The 25153-nt window shown below is 50.9% G+C and overlaps 11 protein-coding genes across 11 annotated transcripts; 6 read left to right on the top strand and 5 right to left on the bottom strand.

Moving 5' to 3' along the window:
* Positions 1-244: 244 nt before the first annotated feature.
* Positions 245-1269, top strand: ABOM_006441 (NADP-dependent oxidoreductase; the record flags this gene model as incomplete). The annotated part of the gene is made up of 2 exons (XM_022533570.1): positions 245-911; positions 968-1269. 2 exons carry the CDS (start codon positions 245-247, stop codon positions 1267-1269), a joined length of 969 nt encoding a protein of 322 aa, XP_022389018.1.
* An 878-nt stretch (positions 1270-2147) lies between these two features.
* Positions 2148-3362, top strand: ABOM_006440 (NAD(P)/FAD-dependent oxidoreductase; the record flags this gene model as incomplete). The annotated part of the gene is made up of 1 exon (XM_022533569.1): positions 2148-3362. The coding sequence occupies one exon, from the start codon at positions 2148-2150 to the stop codon at positions 3360-3362; it is 1215 nt and encodes a 404-aa protein (XP_022389019.1).
* A 1576-nt stretch (positions 3363-4938) lies between these two features.
* ABOM_006439 (pyridine nucleotide-disulfide oxidoreductase family protein) lies at positions 4939-7322 on the top strand (the record flags this gene model as incomplete). Its single annotated transcript, XM_022533568.1, has 4 exons — positions 4939-5089; positions 5147-5263; positions 5331-5606; positions 5668-7322. The coding sequence occupies 4 exons, from the start codon at positions 4939-4941 to the stop codon at positions 7320-7322; spliced, it is 2199 nt and encodes a 732-aa protein (XP_022388982.1).
* A 407-nt stretch (positions 7323-7729) lies between these two features.
* ABOM_006438 (uncharacterized protein) lies at positions 7730-8557 on the bottom strand (the record flags this gene model as incomplete). Its single annotated transcript, XM_022533567.1, has 2 exons — positions 7730-8100; positions 8161-8557. The coding sequence occupies 2 exons, from the start codon at positions 8555-8557 to the stop codon at positions 7730-7732; spliced, it is 768 nt and encodes a 255-aa protein (XP_022388981.1).
* Positions 8558-9059: 502 nt separating this feature from the next.
* On the bottom strand, positions 9060-11831 carry ABOM_006437 (HET domain-containing protein; the record flags this gene model as incomplete). Its single annotated transcript, XM_022533566.1, has 1 exon — positions 9060-11831. One exon carries the CDS (start codon positions 11829-11831, stop codon positions 9060-9062), a length of 2772 nt encoding a protein of 923 aa, XP_022388986.1.
* A 519-nt stretch (positions 11832-12350) lies between these two features.
* On the top strand, positions 12351-13626 carry ABOM_006436 (threonine/serine dehydratase; the record flags this gene model as incomplete). The annotated part of the gene is made up of 2 exons (XM_022533565.1): positions 12351-12684; positions 12824-13626. 2 exons carry the CDS (start codon positions 12351-12353, stop codon positions 13624-13626), a joined length of 1137 nt encoding a protein of 378 aa, XP_022388985.1.
* Positions 13627-13727: 101 nt separating this feature from the next.
* On the bottom strand, positions 13728-15198 carry ABOM_006435 (putative Rad51 family DNA repair protein; the record flags this gene model as incomplete). The annotated part of the gene is made up of 2 exons (XM_022533564.1): positions 13728-15026; positions 15139-15198. The coding sequence occupies 2 exons, from the start codon at positions 15196-15198 to the stop codon at positions 13728-13730; spliced, it is 1359 nt and encodes a 452-aa protein (XP_022388984.1).
* A 369-nt stretch (positions 15199-15567) lies between these two features.
* On the top strand, positions 15568-15947 carry ABOM_006434 (uncharacterized protein; the record flags this gene model as incomplete). Its single annotated transcript, XM_022533563.1, has 2 exons — positions 15568-15785; positions 15839-15947. 2 exons carry the CDS (start codon positions 15568-15570, stop codon positions 15945-15947), a joined length of 327 nt encoding a protein of 108 aa, XP_022388983.1.
* Positions 15948-16150: 203 nt separating this feature from the next.
* Positions 16151-17263, bottom strand: ABOM_006433 (TBP-associated factor 8 family protein; the record flags this gene model as incomplete). Its single annotated transcript, XM_022533562.1, has 2 exons — positions 16151-16926; positions 16993-17263. 2 exons carry the CDS (start codon positions 17261-17263, stop codon positions 16151-16153), a joined length of 1047 nt encoding a protein of 348 aa, XP_022388990.1.
* Positions 17264-17761: 498 nt separating this feature from the next.
* On the top strand, positions 17762-18266 carry ABOM_006432 (cytochrome c oxidase subunit VIIa; the record flags this gene model as incomplete). The annotated part of the gene is made up of 4 exons (XM_022533561.1): positions 17762-17788; positions 17879-17921; positions 18086-18121; positions 18187-18266. The coding sequence occupies 4 exons, from the start codon at positions 17762-17764 to the stop codon at positions 18264-18266; spliced, it is 186 nt and encodes a 61-aa protein (XP_022388989.1).
* A 669-nt stretch (positions 18267-18935) lies between these two features.
* On the bottom strand, positions 18936-23321 carry chsG (chitin synthase class III; the record flags this gene model as incomplete). The annotated part of the gene is made up of 9 exons (XM_022533560.1): positions 18936-19088; positions 19209-19498; positions 19571-19661; positions 20069-20115; positions 20332-20431; positions 20500-22179; positions 22229-22590; positions 22654-23128; positions 23226-23321. The coding sequence occupies 9 exons, from the start codon at positions 23319-23321 to the stop codon at positions 18936-18938; spliced, it is 3294 nt and encodes a 1097-aa protein (XP_022388988.1).
* Positions 23322-25153: the final 1832 nt, after the last annotated feature.

Raw genomic sequence — 25153 nt, 5'->3', positions numbered from 1 at the left:
CTCCATTATTTTTGAAACCCTGCGATCCAGATGGGAATTTAGCTCATATTGATATTGATATGCGGTAATCAACTGGGGGTATTGCCCATGCTTAGTAAGAAACTGACGCCATTGCCCTATGTGCGGCATAGGCTATCAATAGCCTATGCCGGATACGCTTTTTACCCGCTTCTATTCTTATAGCACTTGACTTCCAACCCCGGAGTACGTCAAACAACTGCACTACTGATCTCCATTCTCCACCATGCAAGCCATTCGTGTTCATCCCGCTCCTGCGGCATCTACCCCTTACTCACCCTCCAATCCCGCTCCATCCTCGGCCTTACATCTTGATCACAATGTCCCCATACCCAAGCCATCAAAACCTGGCGACATTCTCGTTCGCGTCAAAGCCACAACAGTCATTCGCGATATGCTTACCTGGCCTGAGACTTACTATCACGAATACGCCATAATCGGAAACGACATCTCAGGAATCGTGACAGAGGTGTTCTCACAGGACTGCAAATTCCAGCCGGGAGATGAGGTTTTCGGTATGGCGGCTGCAGATCGCGGATCCACGTGGGCGGAATACGCCCTTCTCAACGAAGATGAACTCGCCCTGAAACCGAGAGCCTTGGCCTTCGACCAGGCTGCGGCGTTGCCTCTTAGCGCACAGACGGCGTATGAGGCTTTGTTTGATCATGGTGGTATCCCTGTGCCTTCGGTGGAGCAGGCTATCAAGAACAAGGCCCGGTCCTCTGGCCAGAAAGGCCAGCGACTGTTGATCACCGGTGCCGCTGGAGCGGTTGGGATTTATCTCGTCCAGTTGGCGTCCGCCGCGGGAGTACATGTCGTGGCGGCTACGAGTTCGAATGCTCGTAATGAAGAGTTCCTTCGAGGCCTTGGTGCTGATGAAGCGATTGAGTATGGTATGCTGGAAACTACCGAGGGGCGTTTGATGTCATCATTGATGTGGTTGGGGGAGAGGTCTTGGCCAAATGCTGGGACTATGTGAAAGAGACAGGGGTGTTGGTCTCTGTCGATTCGGCAAGCTTTAACTTTGTTGAAGAGCATGAAAAACGTGGTATACGCAAGGATGGTGTTCGGGCTTTGTTCTTCATTATCAAAGGCAGTAGCAAGGCTTTGCATTATATCGCCGAACTTGTGGATCTAGGCACGGTGGAGTCTTTTGTCGTGGGGACTTATCCCTTTTCAAAAGCACGGGAGGCGTACGATTATGCTAATGGGCGATATTCTGGACGTGGGAAGTTTGTTATCACGATTTAAATGTCAGGCAGCATGCCGTCCAGTTTATTACTGCTTTACTTTCCAAAGGCAACTCGCTTTCCTTGATTATCAATGTCTGTATGTCAGGTTTACCTATTTTAGCATAACAAGTATGAACAAGTCCACCAATTATGTGCAAAAGCGAGATGTTGTTTTGGCCTCCAGCTTATATTACGCTTCGCTGCCTAAGGTTCTGTAGAAAAGCCCTAACATCTCGTTGTATTTGGGTTAGTATAGTGGAACTAGCCAAAGCCCTTCTGATATGACTCGAATGCCTATCATCCCAGAGCCTATTGCATCCACAACCACAGATCCTCCCGGTACTACATGTCCGGCATGCTGCGCCCCACATTCTATGCTATGACCAATTCCTACTCGTGCACCCTAGGCCATAGTCAGTTTTGAATATTAAAGATCCTAGAGCTCACCTTAAGCAGCGTGATCTACAAGGCACTTGTCTAGAACTGCAATAAAATTCTACTACTATGAGTGCATGCTGTAAAGAATCGCCAAAGGAGCTGATAGTATTCCGTATAATAGCTCGGAATCTAGCATTTAGATGGGGCCTGCATATCCGGTTCGCGACTCCACCCGGTTTCCCGCTAGGCTACGGGCCCGAGCCTACGGCAAACCCATACTCCCTAATAGCCTATCCGAAAAGTTGTGTCACCATCGCAAAATGCTGGGTTAACCGAATCTTACATTCCTGCTCAGTGTATCCGTCGGGCTCTGACTCGCTATTTAAGGACCGATGGCCACGGCCAAAGTTCACTCCGCAACACGAACACCAACAGTGCCTCGAAGCGTGCTATATCTTAATACCCGGAATACTAGCTATCCCTTGCCACAAGCTCGAATAAGTCCAAGAAGAACCCAAGATGCAGAGAATAGTGGTCGTTGGGACCGGCTTTGCTGGAATGTGGAGCGCCCTTGCTGCCATGCGACTGATTGACCTCAACGGAGGGAAGGCTACCGGCATTGAAGTGACAGTCGTGTCACCAGAGCCAACACTAGTCATGCGTCCACGATTATACGAACCCGGCGCAAAAGGCATGAGCGCCCCACTTGAGGAACTATTCCGTGCCACAGGTATCCAGTTTGTCAAAGGTACCGTCGAGACCATCTGCACCCCGGAACGCCTGGTGAAGATTGTGGACCAGGCTGGAGTGTGCTCGACCCTTTCCTATGACCGGCTCGTGCTGGCGGCTGGCAGTCGCTTGAGACGTCCAAATATCCCGGGGCTTCGTGAGCACTCATTCAGCATCGACCAGATCGGCGAGGCAGCGGAGTTCGAGGCTCATCTGCACAGTCTGGCCGCCCGTCCTCCTAGCCCGGCTCGCAATACGGTTGTCATCGGAGGCGGCGGTTTCACGGGTATTGAGATCGCAGCCGAGCTTCCCAACCGTTTACGTTCGATTCTTGGCCAGGATGCGGAAGTGCGCGTTGTCATTATCGAACAGGCAACCGAAATTGGCCCCGAACTGGGAGCCAACCCACGGCCAGTTATTATCCAAGCTCTCACAGAGCAAGGCGTAGAAACGAAGCTTGGAGCAGCAGTTATGTCGGTGGACGACAAAGGCGTGGTGACTACCAGCGGCGAGCGCATCGAATCCCTCACGGTCCTCTGGACGGCCGGCCTAGAAGCGACCCCGTTGACCCAGCAAATACCAGGCGCGAAAGACAAATGCGGTCGTCTCCACGTCGATGCAGATCTGCGCGTTCCATCCGCAAGGGAGATCTTCGTCGCAGGTGATGCAGCCTTGGCCGAAACAGATGACAACGGTCACTATGCGATGATGTCCTGTCAGCATGCCATGCGCCTCGGCCGCTTTGCCGGACACAATGCCGCTGCCGATCTGCTGAACGTGGCGGCTAAGCCCTACTCTCAACCTACTTACGCAACGTGCCTTGATCTGGGCCCATGGGGAGCAGTTGTCACTGAGGGTTGGGAACGCACGGTTAGGTTCAAAGCATCGGTGGCGAAACCGATCAAGGAGGACATCAACCGTGTCGTGATATATCCACCTAGCGCGAATCGAGTTGAGGCATTTGCTGCTGCTGACCCGGACAGCCCTGGGCCCACTTTGACATGATATTACCAGATAGAGGGTTCCATACATCATTTGCGACTATGATAGATCTTAGATGTGTGGGGCATCATGGGATATTCGAAATATCGTCATGATTAGCCTATAGTTAGTTTGTTCAAGCGATACAACAAAGGAAGATATTTCCATCACTTAGCGGACACCAGTTCGTAGCCAAAGTTGAGCCCTAGCAGTTGGGAACACATTGCTAATACCCGAAGTATCTACCATGTAGTTTACTGTCCTACGCTTATTTCTCCCCAAGCCGACCTATTCTGGGGAGGGGGTAGTAAATACTCTACCCAAACAGCACCTCTTCTCTGTGGTTGTTAAATAGACAAATAGTTATGTGCAGGCCCGCCTATAAACCGCAGCTTTAGACCAAGAACCGTCATTAGCAAAGCACTAAGGTATATCTTATATAAGAAACTAGCACTCAGTGTCACCTCGAGCAGAAAGCTCTTTCACTTTTCTTGCCATTTCAACCGCCCCCCACATGTGCCAACTTTATGCATTAGCTTATTTAGAAAAGATTGACTTTTGCTGGTCATGGATGGTCGGGCTAGGCCAGCAATCTAGAAGATCGTATCCCGCAGAGTATATAAACACCGACCCTGTCGAATATCGTATGATCCATATCGTACCCACATTAACAGACTAACACTAGTAAGTAGATCACTAGGGCTGCTAAAAAACATTGTGAAGATGTGCTATTAATATCCTTGTCACCAATGCAAATCATATAAGCTGCATGGTTTAATTAAAGCCCCCTATATATACGGCTGCATGCTGCAGTGAGCTCGGCCTATAACAGGCTCAACTAATTTTACTCTAGCTCAGGTGTAATGCTTTTCACGACAAGAATCTGTCCCGCATCCTTGGTTGTAATAGGGATATTACCTAAAATCGAACCTCCCATGTTTCTACTCGTGTATGTTCATCAAGAATGCAATTCCGCGAGTCAATGTCTGCAATTGAGTTATATCCGCCCCAGACCTAAGAAAGATAGTATCCAAAGTTTTATGTATTCCATAAATGCATAGTCACTTATGCCTCGGGAACCTGCAGCCGATAGGTAGTCTTACTCAGATAAGGTGGAGAATAACCAACTAGTCATCGCACAGTGGGGATAACGGCCTAGTTGACTAGCGCTGGATGTGGATTAGTCCCTGTTGCATAGCGGGAAGCCCGTCAATATCAAATCTAGTTATACCCTAACACAAGTTACAGCTCCAGGGTACCTGACAGAAGAACCGTTGAATCTGGCCATCTCCCAGCACTAGAACCAGGGATTAGCGAACAAGTAGACTTCCAATACCCTCACACAATGCATACCACCTTCCAGAATGAGCTTGATCGGAGCTGACCCCGACGGAAGTGGAGATGGGGACCAAAATGGGGCCACGACCAGGGCTTATCAGCAAACTAGTTTAATTACTGTCTTAGCCCCCGCGGACGACCGACGGGCCACCGGGGTATTCCCCGCGCAGTGAGCAGGCATAAATAAGAGGATTTTGTTCCATATGGCGACAGGGTCAGAGACAGGCAGGTGTGTGTCAAGTTCGTTTCCTCGGATCTCGATATGCAGCTGCAGAACCTTATTCTCGTTGGCTCTCTGGCCGCAGGAGCAGTAGCAGGAGACTTTAGGAGACAGGCTGCCACCAATGGCACAGGTACTGCATGTGCACAGATCAGCAGCAGGGCGGCTAGGACTTTAGCGGCTTCGCCATCAGGTGGGTTTCGTGTGCGTTCTGCAAGAGCCTTTTATACTGATTTGCATCGTGTTGCAGCTACCCCGGTCGTAGATGGTGAGCTTGCTCTGGCTTGCTTGAAGTCTGTTCCTCTCGGCAAGGCGCAGGCCCTCCAGTTGATGGAGTCGATTTTCCCTTATGTGGAGTGGCAGTCTGGTAGGTTAACTCTATTCATCCTATCGGTTGTGCTATATAATCAAGAATAACTAACAATCCGCATTAGATACCTCGTATATCAAAGATCCGCCCCCCGCTTATCTCGAACCGGCAGTGGATATCTGGGCCGAACTGAACAAGGTGTACGAGAATATCAAGTCCGACGCATATGCCGGTGAATACGAGTTCCAGGCGGATCTGTTCAAGGCATTCAACCTCGCCCATGACGGACACTTCCGTTTCTTCCCGGATCTGCTGACCAAGGTCCTGACGTTCCACCGCAACGTCGGTCTGGTGTCCGTCAGCTTAGACGGCAAGGAGACTCCCCAGATCTACGTGCACAGTAAGATGCCTCCTCCTGAGTTCAGCAGAAGCCCTGCAAACAATAGCACTAACTTCACTAGCCGATATTGTCGGAAAGGTCGAGAACGGACTCGATCCCTCGCCAGTGAAGTCAATCAATGGAGAAGACGCGGTGAAATTCCTCGAGGACTGGTCCCAGCTGGGCAGTCTGAACGACCCCGACGCACTCTACAACTCACTTTTCTTCTCGAAGCCCTTTGCAGCAAGCACCCCGGACTTCGATGGGTACTTCTCCGGAAGTGCCCGCTATGGCTACATCTACCCTGGAAACACAACGACGATCGAGTTCGCCAACGGAACAAGCCGATCCTACCGAACCACCGCACAGATCAAAGCCGATCTCACTGGAGTGACCGACGGACCAAGCATGTACCAAAAGTTCTGCACAGGACCCTCCAGCACGGAGTCCGCAGCGTCAGCAACATCCTCTCCAGCAGCAGCGGCCACCGCTACTCCAGCACCCGGCTACCCCGACCCCGAAGTCATCAGCTCGGACAACGTCATCTCCGGCTACTTCCTCGACTCGGACAGGAACTCTGAAGTGGCCGTGCTGAGCATGTTATCGTTCGAGCCCAGCACGCCCGCCGAGTTCCAGGCCGTCCTGGAGAAATTCCTCCGCCACGCCAAAGCCGCCGGCAAGACCAAGCTCGTCATCGACGTCTCCGGCAACGGAGGTGGCTACATCCTACAAGGCTACGACACCTTCCGCCAGCTATTCCCCAGCATCGTGCAAGACGGATACACTCGCTTCCGCTACACGGAAGCCCTAGCCGCCATGGCTGAGCAATTCGCCGCCGTCCTGCCCGAAGACTTCAACCCGGACAACGCCACGTTCGACGAGATCCAGATGTTCGAATCACCACCCAACTACCGCTACGACCTCAACCTCCAGAACAAGCACTTCACCTCTCTGGAGGAGAAGTTCGGGCCCCACGAATACAACGGCGACCAGTACACCAGCATCATCCGGTGGGACCTGGACGACCCGCTAACGACCGTCGACCCGACATACGGCATGGGCATGGAGATTACGGGATACGGCACGCGCCGGAACTTCACGCAGCCGTTTGCCGCTGAGGACATCGTCATTCTGTATGACGGCTACTGCGCCTCGACGTGCACGCTCTTCTCCGAGTTCATGCGTCTCCAGGGCGGCGTCAAGAGCATTGCCATCGGCGGTCGGCCGACCTCGGACCCGATGCAGGGGATCGGTGGGATCAAGGGGTCGAACAATTTCGCATTCTCGTATATTTACTCGCTCGCGCAGTTGGCCATCGAATCCGCTACCCCCGGCCAGGAACACGCGGCGAACTGGACTGCGCTCACGGAGCTGAGCGAGCTGCCCACGAACCGCTCGACCGATACCTCCGTCAACGTGCGCGACAATATCCTCCCTGAGAACCTGGAGGACGGGCTGCCGTCGCAGTTCGTTTACGAGAAGGCCGACTGTCGTCTTTTCTACGAGCCGGAGATGATCGTAGACGTCACCGCGATGTGGGAGGCTGCTGCCGATGCGGCATGGGGTAGCAAGGAGTGCGTCAACGGGCACCTCGATCTGAAGAAGCGGACGGCTACAAGAGCTCGTCGGAGTAGGAAGTCCCCACCGCGCAAGATGACCGTCAAGGTGCCTGCGAATCCGGTCTCGGATCGCTCGCCTTGGTGGACACAGAAGCATGGCACTCGGGTGCCGCTTTGAGTATGTGCCCTGGTGCATGTTCAAGATACATTGCCGCCGCCCTCCCTCGGCTCGTGAATTAGATGTAAAGTATTTAATTGATATTTCCAGAATAGTACCTAGCATGAGTATTTAATCTGTAGCGGGGACTCTTTATCAGGGAGAGCGATAGGTCTAATTTCGTGGTCGTCTGAAGCATTCCATTTCGCTACCAAGGCCCAATTAGCACAAGGACGATCACAATTGTCAAAGTTCAATGAACAGCCGCTGACCGCAATAAAAGTTATGTACAAGACAAATTCGCATTAGGATGGACAGTAGTATTCTGCACATGGGTATAAGACAAAAGATATTTTAATATCACACCATCCTTCTGGGTTTGATGAAGATTTCATATTGAATAGACTTGCAAATCGCCGCGACTATTATTATGAACGCGTATCCACCGGCAGCTCGTGGGCCATTGTAGTGGGACCGCCGGATAGTTCTGAGATAACAGGGTTATGATCAAGCTCCACTACCGATGTACCTTTCACCTCTACAGCCGGTGTGCCAGCATTGGGGCTTATCACAGGGGTGACCAGTTCCTGTCGTCGTCGTCGTCGACGCAGCAGGAGCCAAACCAGTGCAACTATAAGTGCAACGCCAGCGCAGCCACCAACAACGCCGCCGGCAATGGCACCGGCATGGTTAGATCCTGGGTCAGACTTGGCTTCTGTGGGGGAAGGGGTCTCTATGTTTGTTTCGGTTGGTGTGGCAGATGTGGATGGTGTTGGTGATGGTGATGCGGATGGAGTGCCTTGGTATAGGGCGTTAGCTCTTCATGCGTCGATATCATTCAGTTCTAAGTGTCGCTCACCACTGGCAACGAGATTGAGTAAGCTCTGAGAGGGATTATCCAGGTCCCCACTGTCCGGGTCTGCGCAGGCGATACCTGCTCCACCTTGGGAAAATGTTTGCACAAAGCCCCGCTTCCCCTGTAGACAGCAAAAGTAATCGCCATCATTGTTATACAGATCCCAGGTCTGATTGTTGGCGCAGTGCGGATCTTGTTCGATTAATGCCTTGCACCCTGACTTAGTCCGACAACAGACGTTTCTATCATTATCGCTCCTCTCAGATGGGCAATAAGTGTCCTCAGGACAACAGTCATGCCAGGGACCCCACGGGTTGGCGCATTTCTTCTCATTTGCCGCACAGGTGCCGTTCCTCCGAAGCGTGTACCCAGCCGGAGGGCTGGAGTAGTAGTCACTCATCTTTTGTAACAGTGTGAGGGTGGGAGCTGTTCCAGTCACCACCAGAAGGCCGTGGAGACAAATTTTCAAGTCTCAATATGTCGCAGAAGGGACGTTGAAAAGATAATAGGCGGGAGAGGAGTCAATGCACAGATTCCCGATCGGGGGCCAAAACAACCGAGGGCTTCAGATGCAGATCGTCACTTTAAAACTCGTATTGACTGACTGGGGAAGTAAGCCCAAAGCACCGGAGCCTCTTGGCACACCATGACCCCCACAATAGCATTCCACCCAAATAAGGGTCTTATCGAGCCCGGAGCCTGTCATTGTTTTGGTTGTGTGCCTCGTGTCGGCCGCTGATTCAGTCTTTGTATGGCCTTCCATATAGAGTTGAGGGCCAGCAGCGGAGTGAAGAACGTTATAGATAGCATACATTCGTGAAGAACAACTGTCTAAGACTATAATTTCACTCAATGGACAGTTTCTCTGTCCTTTCAGCCAAGAGCGAAGAGTGGAATCCCGGTCAAACCAGGACAACCATGGCCACCTTGTCCAAAATAGGGCCTAGGATCTCCATAGCCAATTTTTCTTGTTCGCCTGTCTCAATATGAACACCTGTCAACAGGTACATCGTCTCGGAAGGCAACATACTGTCTACAGTTTCAACCGCTTTTCTGAGGACATGAACCAGCCCCTTAGACTCCACTGATCCACTAGGAAATACCTGTATGTAGTCCCTCAAAGAGTCTTGCCAGCGCAGTTTACTACTCTTCCATTCTCGCAGGGCAGAATTGGAAGCGTGCAATCTGTTGTGCCATTTTCGGAATGTTGTTTGCCAGATAGAAAACTCATCATAGGCATACATTTCCTGCCACACCATCCAGGTTTCATTGAATGTCTTCTTGACGTTTTTGTAGTTCTTGACAAGATTTTCATAATCTCGGTTGGGGGGCTCCCGTCTATGTGGAATGTCAGGGTTGAGCATGGACTCACGTCCTATGAAATCTCTCCAGAGCGCCGAGTTGGCAACTTGCCATGCTTCTGCCCGTTGGTGCCAATAGTCAGCCTGTTTCTTCCACTTCACACCGGCCAGTTTTAAGTCTTCGCGTGTCTTCTGATGAACGCTGATATGTGACTCGATTTCCAATCGGTTGTAGTTGGAACCAACATCTTCCCAGTCATGCATGGCTTCGCCGTCCATCAGTCTATGAACATAGCAATCCCCAAGGATCTCATGTGCCTTCATCGCTAGCCTAATAAAGGGATACCGATACCGCCCCCCTCCCACCCCTCCTACGCCAGTGGGACGCCGCCGGAGAATGAATGGTGTTTTAGCTCCTGGGAAGATGCAAACAGTGTCATCTATCTCGGTGCCGACAGGACCGAGGCCAGTTCTCCCATTAGCTGTAAAGAAAAACTTTCGACGGTATGTAGCTTGCATGATAAAACTGCGAATGCTACTTGAATACGAGTCATGGGCACCTAGATCCGACACATCTATACCCAGGCTATTTAGCTGGCGGCCTAGCGAAGTGTCAACTGGAACGCTATGGTGCGATACTTCCTTCGCCAACCAAGTTCGGATAAGATCTCTGTCTCGAGGAGACAGTCGTCGACATTGGCCAGTTGCGGTATCAGAGACAAGGTCAGCGCATATTGTGCTCTCGAAGTCTTCCCAAATGATTGATCTACCCATCATCGCATGCCAAGCGATAATCGTTGGAATCAGTTCTGTGTCAGACCACATCGTTTCCCCGACTACTATAACTGAGTCAATTAACAAGCCTGGCAATGAGACGACCCCTTTTCCATGGTGTCGCAAACACCCGGGTCCTCCTCGAGTATTGTAGTACGCTTCAATTACTTCAAGGCACTGCTCACGGTCAATGTAGCCGTTCTGGTATGCACGCAGTGGGTCAGCCCACGGTGAAGAAGCTAATGAGGGCCAGTGAGTATGGATCCAGTTACTGATCACATCATCCGGTTTGTCTCCCTCTCCTTGTTTACTGTTAAGTTGGGTGATGTATTCGTAGACAGCGCTCAACTCCTTCGATGCTTGCAATTGCACATAGACTGGCGAACCTTTGCAAGCATTGTAATATTTCACATTCTCAATGCGGCTTTGTATGAAGGCGTCTGGAGGGGAACTCCAATCAGGAATCCACGAAGGAAGTGCGTTGTTGTCCTTCATTGTGAAATCCCCCGCCAAAACATCGAGGCTTCCCGATCTAGATATGATATCCAGCGTCGTGTCAGTTAAAACATCCAGCTCTGCAGCCCCATAGTTAGGCTCAACCGAAGGTTTGTCCTTGGCAAGGCCAAGCAGAGCATAAACCTTATCTCTTGGGTCTGTCGCCTTCCTGCCGCTGAATTGGCGCAGGAGCTGTAACAATGTTATCTGCTCGGGACTCTTCCATCGGTTTCGGATGGACTCAATACCGCGAATCCGTCGAGAGAATTCAACTAAAACCTTCATGTCGCTTGGCGTGAGTGAGGGGATCTCTTTCCGAGCATTTTCCTGCACGCGGTTCGCAGCTTTGACAAATGTCTCCCATGGAGCGATCATAGAGCCGTACAAGATCATTATGCGGCTGGCGATGACCACCTCTTGGATGACCCAGACTCTTTTCCACCAGCTGACTGCGGAAAGAAAAAGTCTTAACGCTTCCATCACATCCTCTAAGCTGCCTTGATCAGTACCCGCTATAAACCTCTTTATATCAACCCCGTCTGCTAGAAATTGAATGAAACAAACGAGATAGCTCCCATCCTTATGACTCAAGGGTCTTCGCCAGACAAGGCCCGTATCTATCTCGTTGAAAGCCGAAGTAGAATAACAATCCTTGGGCGTCATTGTATGTGACATGGCATCTGTCGTGTCTGAAGGAGTGGTAAAAGATTGGGAAAAGCTCGGAGAGAATGCATCGCCCAGATAAACAACCACCTCTTGGCTTTGAGCGTAGATCTTTCCCATCATCTTTACTTGTTCCGTTTTCTCTTCATCATCCGATTGATTTATGCAGACAGCATCGACCCACAGGCAGACAGCCTCATTATCATTACGTAGCTGCCGTAGAGCACGTCGGAGATGTCTAGTGATATGTATTGGAGAACCATTCAAGCAGATCGGTTGTGAATGTTTCGACCGGCCCCATACATATGATAGGGCCTTGTATTTGGGATTCCCATCGAGTGAGACGATACGCCATGTACAGTGGATCGGGTCGGACCACTTGCCGGGCAGGAGGTTTAACAGTCGTATCTCATTTGGGAGGAGCTTTGGGGGCTGTTCCATTCTCGAGAAGGAAGTATCGAATATGATTAGAGAGCAAGGTAGGGTTCACTCCGCAGCATTTATGTGGAAACTGCGACTGACGGTTTCATTGAGATGCATCCGCACTGCGTCAGGGACGGAAGCGATTGCGCTCTTAATGTACTCTGATTCTGAGGCTTGGGCACTATTTGCTTTTTCAGCCGTGCACAGCCTCTGTGGCTGCAAGGTAGAACACGCGGATGACTTCCTGTTATCCTCAGCTTCATCTATCATACAGTGAGAAATTGGCTGAGCCACAGTGCTGTGCCACATGGCGATATATGCCAATAATTCTCATACTTATATATTTTCTACTCCGAGAAAACATCCGGCAATAACCTCCGCCTTATCAATCAGCCGATAAGCTCACGAAGCTCTCCCCTCATTCCCTCAACCCCGCCATATGCAATATATAAATAGAGTCACGCCATCATACCCTCATTAATACCACCTCCTTCCTCTACCCCCAATCCCCCAGAAAACGACCCAAGAAAAGAAACAATGGACCCCAAATCCCTCGCCCAGTCCCTGACCCCCTCCAAAGTGCACGCCGCTCACACCCTCATAAAACCGTACATCCACCGCACGCCACTACTGACCAATAAAACCCTCAACGGAATAGCCTCCACGCCGCAAACCCCGGACGCCTTGAAGGGAACGCCCTACGAGGGACAGACACCCGCGAACCCGACCATCCGATTCTTCTTCAAATGCGAGAATCTGCAGCGCATTGGCGCGTTTAAGGCCCGGGGCGCGTTTCATGCTTTGCTGAGGTTGATTGAGGAGAGGGGTGAAGAGGAGGTGAGAAGGAAGGGGGTTGTTACGCATAGTTCTGGTATTTTTCTTCTTCTCTTTCTTTTTTTTCGATTTGTTTATGGTCTTTATTTTATTCTTTAGCCTTGGTCTATGTATTGATCGATTGATCAACTATATGGGTTCGGATCATCGATTGAACAGAAATTAACAAGAGACAGGAAACCACGCGCAAGCCCTAGCCCTAGCATCCTTCACGCTGAACATCCCCTCCTACATCGTCATGCCTAGGATCAGCACCACTTCCAAGATCGCAGGGACAAGAGCCTACGCCAAGGAAATCGTCTTCAGCGGGTCAACAAGCACCGAGCGAGAAGCCGTCGTCGCCGAGGTCCAGAGCAAAACGGGCGCCATCTTAATCCCGCCATACGACGACTTCAACATTATCTGCGGTCAGGGCACGACGGGTCTTGAAATCGAAGAGCAATACCTGGAACTGCTGGCGCAGAATCCGCAGTTGAGTGCCCATGGTTCGTCCGGGCCGAGTTTGGATGCGGTGATTACGCCTATTGGTGGTGGGGGGTTGAATTCCGGTGTGGCGACTTTCTTTTCGGATAAGAAGACGAAGGTTTTTGGGGCAGAGCCGAGTTTCGAGGGGGCGGATGATTGTCGACGCGGGTTGGAGGCAGGGGAGCGAGTGACCGCTGTGAAGTCGTTGACTATTGGAGATGGGTTAAGGACACCCGTTGGGCTGTTGAATTGGGAGGTTATCTCGGATAAGAAGAAGGTGGAAGGCGTGTTTGCGGTTACGGAGGAGCAGATTAAGGCGGCGATGAGGCTGGTGTTGGAGAGGATGAAGGTGGTGGTGGAGCCGAGTTCGGTGGTGGGTTTGGCGGTTTGTTTGTTTAACGAGGAGTTTCGGAGGATCGTGGAGAAGGAGGGTGGCGAGGAGGGTTGGGATATTGGGATCGTGTTTAGCGGAGGAAACACCACCGTCGAGGCTATCGCGAAGTTGTTTACTTGATTCAGGGCATAGATGGTGGGTGTGGATGTCTGTTGTATAGAGCACGTCTCCTGTACACATATCATACTTGTGATACCAGTCGGGTCAACAGCATATAAATCTCAATCGAAGTTCACTCCGTCCGTCCCAACAGAAAACCCAAACATCCCTCCATCCATCTCGTCCAATCCTTCCATCACTCTCCGGGGCCAATCCTCGCGGCCCCAGCCGTTCACCCATCCGACAAACCGCCCTTTCATGACAACCTCGTGCCGCATCGGAGCCTCTCGCTGTGCCTGATGCACCGTCATCGCAGGCAAAAAAGACCGAACCACATCCCGCTGAACAACAAGCCGCAAAGTCGGAAACACTCCCCAAGGCCCCGGAAGCGAAGACCGGAACGACGGAGTCCTCGAGACAGGGACATCTGAGGGGTCAAACAGGGGAAAGGGTCCAGAAGGCCCGGACGTAGAGAATTGACCGGGCATGGACCTCCCACTCCATGCAATGGTGGTGTAAACGACTGCACAGCTGAACAGTCGTTGCAGGCGTTTCAATTCCGCGACGAGATCCGCATACATGTCGAAAAGATAAAAGCTCTTCCTTTCGCGCCGTTCGCTCTCGATCTCTTCGTACGGACGTCCGATGTCCTCTGTACGGGCAACTTCGTCGTGTAGTTTGTCCAGCCAGAAGAAGGCGCTTGCACTGTCGATGATGATGGCGTGGAGCGGGCGAGTAGATGAAAAATGTCGTGTCAGGTCGAAAAGATAGGTGTCCATGGACTGGAGCGTAGATAGAAGAGCGGTGGAAGACTGAGGGCGGAAGACGTGCACATGTTGCAGCGAGGTCACCAGCAGGGCGTTGAGGTCTTCCTCGGTATACACAGGCACACCTGTAGTTGTCACCTCTACATTCTCATTCTGAGTCTTGAATTTCTTGCGCACAATTCCCCGGGCCACGGTCAGAAGTCGCTCAGCGTCAAAGCGGCCATCCGCATCGATGAAGACGACTGCAGACCCCCGTCCGAGCTTGACGCCATGAAACTCAGGCGGTAAGATCGCAATGGCAGTCAAGTAATACAGGGTCTGGGTTTTGCCGGCGCCAGATGATGTGCTCGAAATCTCCACGACTGGGTCCGTATTTTTAATACGGGCTGGTAGGAGGGTCTGCTCTGTGGTATAAGTGTTTAGATCATGTTCTGGCTCCGATCGGACGGGTGGTCCTTCGTGATAGAGTTGCTCTTGCGCCTCTTGGTCAGCAGGAATGGTCGGCTCTAGGGGTTGATGTTGTGCTTGTGTCCAGGGAGCAACAGCAGGAAGTGGCATAAATACTCTCAGCAGGTCATCAAGTGGTTGGATTCCGAGGCGCTTTCTCGGGGTGTCATTGCTGCTCTCATAGAGGCAACTCAAGTCATGCAGGAGCTGTCATAGTATTAGCATGAACTCATTCAACACATAATCATCCAGCTGAACAGTAAATCGAAGCCTCTAGCTGCATACATAAAGCAAGAGTATTAGAAAGAAAAATACGAACCTCGTCCAAACTCTCCTCATGCACCTCCGCCAGCAATTTCTCCCCAAAGTTCGCGGCCATTATCACGGCCCGTCCGGACGATCATGAAAGCTGTGACATGTTATAACTTTAACAATTAATCATTAGCCGTCTACCAAGCGCAGTGAATACCAGATATACGTTATGGGGAGTGTATCACCCACCACCGAGAGAGAGTGACATAAGGACTTGAAGATAGTAAATGGAAGATGAAACGATATGCAACCCATCGGCATCGGATCCGACTCGTTCCCGCCCATGATGAATTCAACGTACCAAAACCACCCCGGAATAAACTCCAATTAACTACACGCCAACGCCCCAAAGCCACAAACCACAATTCCCCCTCTTCAATCCAATCCACTCAATTAAATTACTGGGTCGCCATATAAATACGAAGAAATTCAAACAATGGCCCCCCTCGTCCCGATCTTCTCCGCCGAAGCTCTCCCCGACCATGTCAGCATCGTGCGCAAAAACTTCCAAGAACGACGTCGCAAGGGCGGTCCCGTCGAGTTGGAAAAATGCAAACTCATGGAAATGGTGCAGTACTCGTGTAATCCGCCGCAGGATGGGATCCCTACGCCCGGAGTGGTGGTCTGCAAGCCGGTCGTGCGGTTGTTCAGACGGTACGCCTTGCTCGCCTTGTTTTTAGTTATGCTGTCGCTGACGGTGGTCTTAGATGTGCCAATGGGTTGACGGTGGAGACGACAGCGTGGGAGCCGATCAGGTTGGAGGAAGAGGCCAAGCGCAAGGCTGCAGGGAACAGCTCGAACGTGGACAGCAAATGAAGGAGGGCCGTCTATCTTACTTGCATAGCTACGGTGTTGATTGGCGTTCGTTCTACTGGTTCTCGCTAACAAGCTGATTGCTGCTTATAATTTGCTCAATGTTTATATTAAATTCTGCTGCATGGGTATCTTCTCGAATACGGCTATAAAACAAAAGTCAAACGCCCGACGCCATTCCGATTTATTTGTCCTGGTCCCATCGCTCATGTGCTCACCCAGCTATCCACTCGTGAGATGTCCGGAGCTTCTTTATTACCCGATGACCTCTCCTCGGGTCTTCGATTCCCAGTCGTTGTCCGACGCCAAAAGTCTCTCTCGCAGTTGATGATCGGTGGCAGTTCTATGCTCAACGACACCTTATTCCGAGACTTCACATCCGGGTCGACCGCACCAGAGTCAATCTCCATAGGGGTGGCAGCACCCTGAGTCGTTGTATTCTTCTGCATCTTCTTCGCGACACCTTTAATCGTCTTCTCAAACATGCTATCCATCGTCTCCGTCCTCCGACCCCACGGCTTCTTATCCCGACCCGACGAACCCAGCTGGTTATCCTTGAACGCTGCGCGTGCAAGCTTGCGCAAGGCCTCCTCACCATGTCGACCATCCTCCGTTGCCCGCTCCCGGATCTTCCGCGGGTCTTGTTCGCGCTCCGTGAATACGGGGGTATGTCGGTAGGTATGCTTACTAGGGAATTCGGGGAAATGCTTCGGGATGTATGCGCTTCTCGCACGATCGTCTTCACCACTGAGTTGCGGGCCTAGGGACGGTAAAGTTTTAAAGCAATCATCTTCTTCCGGCGGAGGGCTCGGCAGGAGCGAGGGAACAGGTTCGACATTCGGTAGAGTTTTCACATGAGGCAGGAGATCGTCCACGCGCACACGGTGTTTCTTTAACGCATGCTCGAAATCGTGGGGGACGGGTTGGGTGCGACGAGACGAGAGCATCGACTGGCGCACATATGACGCGAATTTCAGCAGATCTAAGAACACAGGCCTAGTCAATATCTTTCCTCATGACACCTTCAGTTACACCTTAACAAGCATACACTCTTCGGTCGCAATGCGGAAACTCTCCAGCGCCGCTGGATCAGCCAGATCAAATCCTGTTTCTCGTAGGGTCTGCCCGATGGAGCGGCTCATTAGGTGGTCGACGTAGGCGTCATCGGGAATGGCGGGCTCCGGAAGCGCAGGATTTACGGGCGTTTGCAAGCGATGGTGGTGGTGATACGGGCGCTTTATGCGCTTGCCATCAGGGGCATTCAGCTGCTCCGGCAGCGACGAGGAGGAACGTTTGACCTTGGGCTCGGCGGCGAGCATGGCGGATTATGTTGATGTCGTGGAGAAGGGCCGAAGTGACGGAGACAAACAGCAAGTCTGCTGGAGGGTCACGTGGTAGCCATCATCGTGCCTGAGGCAGAAACAGTCAGTCCCTCGAGATGAGATGCAACTCAATTCAGCAAGAAATATAGAAGAATTTTAAAATTAAATGTTTATATCGTAAATTTAAATCTCTCACTTGAATCCCCATACCCCAATCCCCCAAATCACCCCCACCTATATAAAAGAAAAAAATCAAATAAGAACAAACGAAGTAAGGAAACAGCCGGACGGCAACCAACCAGTCAGGCCACTCAAAGCGGTCGCTTACGCCCGGAACGGAAAGCTTCAACCTCGACTTTCAACATCACATCACCACCATCCTTCCCTCTCCCCTCCTCCAGCTCCCACCACCACACGCACCCCAGCAGACCCCAATATCTGCTGAATCGCTAGGCCTCCGCATCCTAAATAGCGTCAGACCATCAATCCCTCACAATGGCTGCCATCGCCCCCATCACCGGCGTACGTTCCTCCCACCATTCAACCTTTCTCCTCGGCCTACCCCAGACTTCCCACCTGTAAGGTGACCAAGAAACTAACAGAGAACCATAGATGCTCCGCCGGACCCTCGTCCTTGACCTGAGCACCGCTTTCGGTAAGCCATGATCCCCCCGGGTCGGGCAACGCAATGCAATAGGATTCAGAATGTCACCCGGTCTGCCGGAGCCTCGAATTCGGATCCAATTACCGCCAGCAATGCGCAATCCCACTTGGAAACAATCACGTCGAGAAAGCAGACACTAATGCCTATATGTCCAGGTTTCGGTACTACCTTCGGTTACCTCTGGTGGTACGGTACGTATCACTCATTCACCGACTGATTCCTCGGAAAGGATCCCCAAACTAACATGAAAAAAAAGGCTACCACCTCCCCCGCGTTCGCGCCCGTGACAACTACTACGTCCGTCTGGAGCAGGAGCGCGCCGCTGCCCAGGAGTAAATCTTCGAACCATGACTGTTGCATGAACCTCGCTCGACTGGATTTGTCAAGGATAACCCGATGATGCTTGCTTCCTTTCGGTCCGTTTCTCGCCGGTGATTCGTTATAGACGCTCTAGAAGGAATGGGACTGGTGTTGTTGGTTTATTGGTCGGGTTGGGGGCATGCTATGGGAGTGAGTCTGTGAGGTTGAATTGAATGTGAAGTATTTCATTTGAGGCTTGCAGTTACTATGGGATAGTTGTTTGAATAGGGTTGTATATATACTGGTTTTGTGTCCCGTGGTAAGTTTGTAGATTTTGGTACTTGTGCATGGTATGAGTGCTGGGTGTATCAATCCTACCTTAGTAAGTGTCTATCCCATCCCCAGACCAGTAGATCAAGTAACACTGCCTATGCTGTGGGTTACTACAGAAAGGGAGCCCAATCAAGTCATTTCTTTCGTAAGAATCTATCCAGTCGCTAATTAATCCATAATATACTGTAATGCAAAGGTCTCAAGAAAAAGCGCAAGCACCTCCAATCCCATATGCATATTTCCGAATGCAGACCCGAATATATCGATCATTGTACTATCCGAGTTGATACTCCAAACCCTAGTCCTGTAGGGCCACTGATGCTTAGCCGTCATCGATCTATCGATCTATCCCACTCATGCGCGATACAGCTCTCATTTCATCACGCGCTCGTACTGTACATTCCGGACGGTGCCTCCCGTCATCGACGTCCGAACGTTCCGTTTGAACGTCTCCCGGTTCTGGCGGAGATCATCAGCCGCTTCCTTATTCAGGGGGTCGGAAGCGTTCGGCTCGAGGAAGAGGAACTAACGAGACAAAGTTAGCACATAAACCCAGATGACCAGCCCCCAAACCACCGCCATCAAATTCACCCTCCAAAAATGGGCACAGAAAAAGAAAGGAGGGAAGGGGGGGGGGGGACAAACCTGCATGCCAACAATAACCGCATTCAAATTCAGCACGGGCTTCCAATCCTCCCTCAGAATATTCAAACAAACATTTCCCTCGAGATCAATATTGGGATGATAGATCTTCTGCGTACACTTGACCTTGGGTGGGTCATGCGGGAAGTTCTGGTTCACGTTGAAACTGAAATGGAACGCGCCGCCTTTATACATGCCCTCGTCGGGTTCGATAGTGAGGGTGAAGTTCAGGATGTCGTCAGGGTTGGGGAAGGACATTTTCATCGTGCTTCCGAGGGTGAGTTCTTGAAGGTCTGTTTCATATTGCTTCTTGTTAGTGCCCCCAGGGTTCTGTGTCACTGGTGGCGGGGTTGGGTTTTACGTACCCCGCTGGACGCGCAGCTGGGCGGCGGTGACCTTCTTTTTCTTCTTGCCGGCGGCGCCTTCGGCATTTTCAGCCTGCTGCTGTTGTTGTTTCTGGGGTGGTGTTTGGTCAGTTATTGAGAGTCAATATCAAGGGTGCTGTCGTTGGAGTCATAACAGACCATCGACCATATCTTCAACATGTTGGATCAACGCCACAAGCCTGTGGATCAGGGACGTTTTGGGAGGTTATACAGACAGAGGTTTGGTCGGCCAGAGGAGAACTGGTATAAATAGGGTCCTCGGAGACGACAAAGGACCAGGGTCAACAGTGAGTACCGATCCACATGAGGCGCAAAAGTCACGAAGGCGGAGAAGCGATTTGATGAACTGACGCCATGCGCCAAGCCCTCGGATAACGGAACTAACCGATTCTAGAGAACTTCGGGAGCCTAAGAGCCTCAGGTCCACGATTTTATTTTTGTTGAGTTGCGCCATCAATGCACCCTATTGATTCTAACCGCTAAGACTTTATAGAAAACATAAGTGCCTGCGGCCATCTCGACCGCTTAAACCAAACCATGACAGCGAAACGAAAACAGTTCGAGTAATCGAAACACAAAGAACGGATCGTATGTAGAATACAAAATTGCGACAAAAATGTGCCAAAGAATAACTCCTCCAGCCCCTGTAATCCACATAGGGAACAAGACACCCAGTTTTTCATTACAAATCGTGCCTCTTTTCTACCGACGAGCGAAGCAGCACAAGAGACCCGTCTTACCCAGGAACCAACAAGCACCAATGAAACGGACAAGTGCAACAGCAGCGTTCGACCACAGAAGAGCCTGGAAGAAACGCGACGTACGGTCGGTAGCAGTGTTCTGTAGAAAAGGAAAGACGTTAGTCCATTGGTTCGGCCAAAGAAGAAATAATCAATCACTATACATACCGTGAATCCAAACTTGTCCATACCGTCACTAGTGATGCACACAGCCAAGAAGGCATTACTGAAGATCCATAGTGTCACGAGACGGGTACGGAAACTCTTGTAGGAATCATCCAAGGACTTCTCATCCTTCTCCACAGGGGGCACGTAGGGAGTGAGAGCGCGCTTGACAGTGGCTTCAAATTGACTGTCAATATCAGCCTGGGGCTTGTCGATTTCCTCAATGACGGCTTCCTTGCCACCTTCCTCCTTCGTGGTCGTTGCAGACGGGAGCGCATCGGCTTTATCAGCACCCTTAGTACCCCACGAGACATCGTGCCAGTTGCTGAACGCGTACACGTTGAGAACGTTGATGTAGGATGACTGAACGAACATATAGGCGGGGAACGAGGTGAACATGTGCCAAGGGTCCAGGTACATGAAAGAAGCGACGAAGTAGAGACCGAAAGTAGCAGCCAAGGCGATGATGATGATACCGGCACCGGAGGACGAGAAGAACGACTTAAGGAACTCGCCGACACCCTTATCGGTGACGAAATCTATCGCATCACTGCTACTGAACGCACGAACGACCAAGTACAGAGCGTCGACGACAACGTAGATCTGAATGATACCGAATACAACGAAGGACGTCAGGTACGAGAAGCGAGATCCCTTGGGACGGTTACCGAGAGCGAGAATGAACTGCAAGAGCAAGAAGCCGAGGTAGATATACTTCACAATCGTGTTGATAATAGGGGTCGCCGATTTACCGAAGGGGAAACCCTTGTTACCATTGCTCTCACTGGGCGTTCCAACCAAGTCCATGATGACGGTGGTAGTCAACCAGTATGATGCCAGGGAGAACCATGTAAGGATAGTGTTGAAAACGTTGTACAACATCTGAATGTGCAAGAAGAACATACGGATGATGTTATGTCCACTCTTGTACATCCGACCGAAATGCATAAGCGAATAGAGACCGGCTGCGAAAGAACCGTTCAACCAACGACGACGCTGAGAAATGAATTCCGCAACACCTTCTGGGACATCAGTTTCACCCTTGGAGGCCTTGACGTAGGACAAGTGCCATTTGGAGCCAGCCTTGGCGACCAATTCGAAACAGAGAATACGATCTTCGGCCAAGAACATGTTCTTCTTGAAGATGTTCATACCCTCAATACCTTTCTTACCCAGTTGCTTCGAGAGCGTGTGATCACCATGGAAATATTGCTCGAGGGGCCGACCCATGATAGCACGGAAACGGTAGGCAGAGAAAGCACCAGGCAACACACTGACATAACCGAATGAACTCTCGAGGGGTTTGTCGAGGATATTACTGATCTTGTACTCGAAGTTCTGTGCCGCGACCAGGGGGTTAACCAAGTTTTTCCAGCCTTTACCCAACATTGCGTGAATTTCACCACAAGCACCTCCCAGATCCTTGTCGTTATAGAAGCCCTCCCACAACGCTAAGAGGGACTTCTGGCCGGGCTTGGTACCGGCATCCAGAAGGATACAAACTTCCGGATTCAAAATACGACCAAAGGCGTTGAACAGCCATCTGTGAGAGTTGATCTTTTTGCTGTTCTTCTGCTTCAAACAGAACATCATCTGCACGGGGGGCAAGGTGGTCGGGCCATCATCGGTGGGCCGGATGAGTTGCTGGTTCGGTGTCACGGACAATTGGGTCGTGTATTCGAACTATTTTCCGTTAGCTCACGCTCGTCGGTCATAAGCGAATGAAGCTTACAATATGAGCCACGGTCTCCTTGCCGTCGACGTCACGCTTCATGACACCGTCCTGATAGATACCGATGGTGGCGAGGACATCCAAAGTGTCCTTATCACAAGGATCAATACCGTCAAAGACCAAGGCGACCACAATCTTCTGCCAGGCCGGTCCACCCTTGTTCCAGAACTCAGACTTTTTGAGGTTCACAATATCGCGAATGTTCTGCATCACACCGTGCAAGGTACGAGAGGTGAGAGTCTTATCTTCGTTATAGTAGGTAACCGCAATCAACAACTCGGTATGTCTGTTATACATGGCAGGACGCAGGTTGTAACCATTGTGCAAAGTAAAGTCATTGGGATCACATGTCGCAGCGGTGTCTAAAGGTGCGAGATGACAGATTAGCTCCCATGCGACACTTTATGGACTGCATTTCAACTCACATCGCATGTGGGTAAACTCCTCGCTGCCACCCTCCAGATCATTCCGGTACTTGGCTTGAATGGCATTCTGGATAGCACTGGGGACGGGGTAGTCGACACTGAGGACGGAGCCCTGAACCAGCTTGACCTTTCTGGTAGCGTAACGTCTGAGACCACCGCCGCCGGCACCTCCTGGAGCCTGGCGCTGGCGCCATGCTTCCGTAGAGGAGGTTTCACTCCGAGCGTAGGGAGAAGCTACACGACCCGGGACGCCAAAGGCAGCCGCGGGGTTATCTGCCGATTGGCCGGAATAAACCGAACCCGTCGTGCTGTAAGGGTCATGAAAGCCCGCGTCCGGAGCATATGTTTCCGTCAAGCTGTATCCCGACGTGGGTCGAACGGGCGAGGTGCCACGCTGATGAGGGTCGTCGAAAGGACCACCGAAAGGGCCGCCCTGTTGGTTGGAAAGCAGTCCTCTTGACGCTTCTTCTTCATACTAACGAACCGCACAGTCAGCTCATCCAGAACCATTCATGTCGCTACGAGCTGCGGCGGAAGCAGAATCAAATCCTGCATCGCGGTCATAGACTTACAGTGGCGCCTTGGGGCAGGTCTTCCAGTCGATGACCGCCGTCGTTGTAGTTTGGTGACTGAGCACCATTATTATTGCCAGGCGGTTGGTATGCCATGGTTACAAACCGATACTAACGCGCGAACTGCACTCGCGAAGAAGTAAAGAAGAGGGGGCGGACACCGAGCGCAAAGAAAAACGGAAAGGGGTATCAGAAAAACAAGGAGGTAATAAGATCCCCGGACCGGAGGAACGTCAAACAGAACAATTGTATACTACTCGGTCAACGTGACAACAAACATGAACCGAACCGCGAGAGGTTGCACGGATCGAAAGGCGACGTCGTAGGAAGTTAAGTGTAAAAAGCACCAGGAATGTCGAAGAATTTCAGGGACAACTGGCGGAGGGGGTGCGGGCACAGCAGGAACGTGGAAGACGCCGCCAGGGCTATCAAAGAAGCCCGCGTACTCAAAGAGGTGCGGGATTGAGTGAAGACAGCAGGATCACTGTGCAAGACTCAATCGCGGACCACGAAGGGAAGGGGAAAAGCGTGTATAAACTGAGGAAAGAAGGTAAGAAGGTTTTCCCGAAAAGGAGTTTGGGATATTTTTATTTGAGGGGGCAGGTGATCGCAGGAAGGGGAAAGGATTAGAAAAAATGACTAACGAGAGGCAAGTCAAAGGAACGTACGTACTGCCAACTGCGAATGAGAAAAAAAAAATTGGATACGAGATGGACAGCCTTTCCCTTTCACACCACACCGTTAGAGTGGTCTGGCGAGTTATTATTATTTTTTTATTATTTTTTGGTATTTTAGCCTCAGCCAGTGTATTATCGGGGGAGGGCGAGGTTTGGGGGTGGTATTGGGTGGAGACTCGGATTCTTGACCAAATCTCTGGTTCGGGCTTAGGGCGTCCACACTAAATCCAGTATGGAGTAGACTGGGATCTTAAACCCGTAAGAAAAAAGAAAAGAAAGTACTACTCAGAATAAAAATACATCTATGGATGGAGTATAGATCATTTTTAACGATATTTTTAACCTTACCTGTAGATTCATTGGCAAAAATTCTAATCGGCAATAACCAAGCGAAAGGAGGAACTCACCGGACAATAGGTAATTCTCCATCGTACATGCCTCTACATACACAGTCTCCTTTTTCTTGGGGTCTCCATGTATTGGATATCAGGGGAGAACCCATTCCAGAAAGACTCCATACGGAGAGGGTCAACCATCTGTGTACTGTATCCCCGTAATATGATTACCAGTGTAATTCACTTTACCCACCCATGATCCATTTTCCTCATGCGCCCCGTTTTAGCAGGTGAATACATCAAAGAAGACAATACACTTCAATCCAGTGCTCAACCATTGTGAATCAGAAGCAGTGGACTGGAGTATTGAGTTCTTCATTTAAACATACTGAGAACATGACATCTATTGTCCCTTTGCTACTAACTAAGCAATATATATATATATATAGTAAAATTGAGATCTTACCCCCTATCGACTGATACAGCCAAGCATCGAATCACTCCACATAATGAATATAAGTCATAATCGAATGTCTATAGATCAAACCAATTATTGTTAAGGGTCTGCGCCCTGTGCAACAGCTCTCGTTAATCTGAATATATGCAGAGTACCCTTCCGGACAGAGTACCACCAATTCTGATGATTGGTATTCAATCAGCTGTGGTTGACAACATCAGGGTCCATATAAGCAGCTCGCCACCGCATGTCGGTGGAACAGTGTGACGCGATCAGTCCCTTCCATTGGCAGAAGCATCTTCATGGCCAACATTCCCTGCTGGGCCAGCATTCCACATCCCTCGCCAGCATGACTTGACTGCCAGGGGAAGGAGATAGCCGCATTGATGGCCAAAGTGTCTATACTCTATCACGACATCGCCATAACCGCGACGTTCACAACACGGTCGGAGTTGTTCG

This window comes from Aspergillus bombycis (genome assembly GCF_001792695.1).
Source record: "Aspergillus bombycis strain NRRL26010 chromosome Unknown contig00044, whole genome shotgun sequence".
Taxonomy (NCBI): domain Eukaryota; kingdom Fungi; phylum Ascomycota; class Eurotiomycetes; order Eurotiales; family Aspergillaceae; genus Aspergillus; species Aspergillus bombycis.
The sequence above is the reverse complement of the archived record's forward strand: the minus strand, read 5'-3'. Positions and strand labels throughout refer to the sequence as shown.